This window comes from Spinacia oleracea, chromosome 3, assembly GCF_020520425.1.
Source record: "Spinacia oleracea cultivar Varoflay chromosome 3, BTI_SOV_V1, whole genome shotgun sequence".
Classification (NCBI taxonomy): domain Eukaryota; kingdom Viridiplantae; phylum Streptophyta; class Magnoliopsida; order Caryophyllales; family Amaranthaceae; genus Spinacia; species Spinacia oleracea.
The window spans coordinates 103736410-103737751 of record NC_079489.1 but is presented as its reverse complement, the minus strand read 5'-3'; the positions used below and the strand labels follow the sequence as shown (position 1 = coordinate 103737751).

The window sequence follows — 1342 nt, the reverse complement described above, 5'->3', positions numbered from 1 at the left end:
CAATTCTCGAAAAGGAGAAGTTGAACGGGAAAAACTTCCTTGACTGGCAAAGGAACTTGCAAATAGTTCTTATGCAGGAAGAAAAGGAGTATGTCCTAGATGAGGCGATGCCCGAAGCTCCAGGCGACGGGATCACTCAGGCAGCCCTCAATCGTTGGATTGATGCCAACAAGGATGTGAAATGTCTAATGCTCGCCACTATGAGTGCGGATCTGCAGAAAACGTTCATCAACTCAGATGCTTTCACAATCATCAGTGAGTTGAAGAACATGTTCCAAGATCTGGCTCGAGTCGAAAGATTCGAGACTCATAGGCAAATTCTTGAGACCAAGCTTAAGAAAGGCGAGCCCGTAAGTCCACATGTTCTCAAAATGATTGGACTCATTGAGAATATGAGTCGGCTGGATCAGCAATTTTCTCAGGAAATGGCTATAGACACCATCCTCCATTCTCTTCATAGCGGGTATGATCAGTTCAAACTGAACTACAGTATGAATAGTCTGGACAAAACGCTCACTGAGCTTCACGGTATGCTGAAGACCGCTGAAAAGACGCTCAAAAGTGATAAGCAGGATGTGCTTATGGTGCGTGGGGGCAAGTTCAAGAAATCTGGAAAGAAGAGGAATGCTAAGAAAGGTGGCAACAAGGCCAGCCCAACTAAGCAAACTGGCGCCAAATCTGCAAAGAGGAAGGTCAGTCAACCCACTTCTGAATCCGAATGCTTCTACTGCAAAAAGAAGGGGCATTGGAAGAGAGATTGCTTGAAGCTAAAGGAAGATCAGAAGAACGGAACAGTCGTTCCATCTTCAGGTATTTTCGTTATAGACTGTATACTTGCTAATTCAACTTCTTGGGTATTAGATACAGGTTGTGGCTCACACTTATGTTCCAATCCACAGGGACTAAGAAGAAGTAGAAAGTTAAGCAAGGGTGAAGTCGACCTACGAGTGGGAAATGGAGCACGGATTGCTGCATTAGCTGTAGGAACTTACTATTTGTCGTTGCCCTCCGGGCTAGTTTTGGAACTGGAAGAATGTTTCCATGTTCCAAGTCTTACTAAAAACATCATTTCAGTTTCTTGCTTAGATGCTAAGGGATTTTCCTTTATAATAAAAGACAATAGTTGTTCGTTTTATTTTAAAGAGATGTTTTATGGATCTGCTAGATTAGTCAATGGACTTTATTTATTAGATCACGACAAACAAGTATATAACATAAATACCAAAAAGGCCAAAAAGGATGATTCAGATCTCACCTATCTGTGGCATTGTCGATTAGGCCATATAAACTTGAAACGCTTAGAAAGACTTCAAAGGGAAGGAATTCTAGAACCATTTGACTT

At 42.0% G+C, this 1342-nt stretch overlaps 1 protein-coding gene across 1 annotated transcript; it reads left to right on the top strand.

The window, feature by feature from the left end:
• Positions 1–459: 459 nt before the first annotated feature.
• On the top strand, positions 460–1103 carry LOC130469222 (uncharacterized). The gene is made up of 2 exons (XM_056838164.1): positions 460–810; positions 900–1103. The coding sequence occupies exons 1-2, from the start codon at positions 492–494 to the stop codon at positions 914–916; spliced, it is 336 nt and encodes a 111-aa protein (XP_056694142.1). The 5' UTR covers positions 460–491; the 3' UTR covers positions 917–1103.
• The last annotated feature ends 239 nt before the right edge of the window (positions 1104–1342 follow it).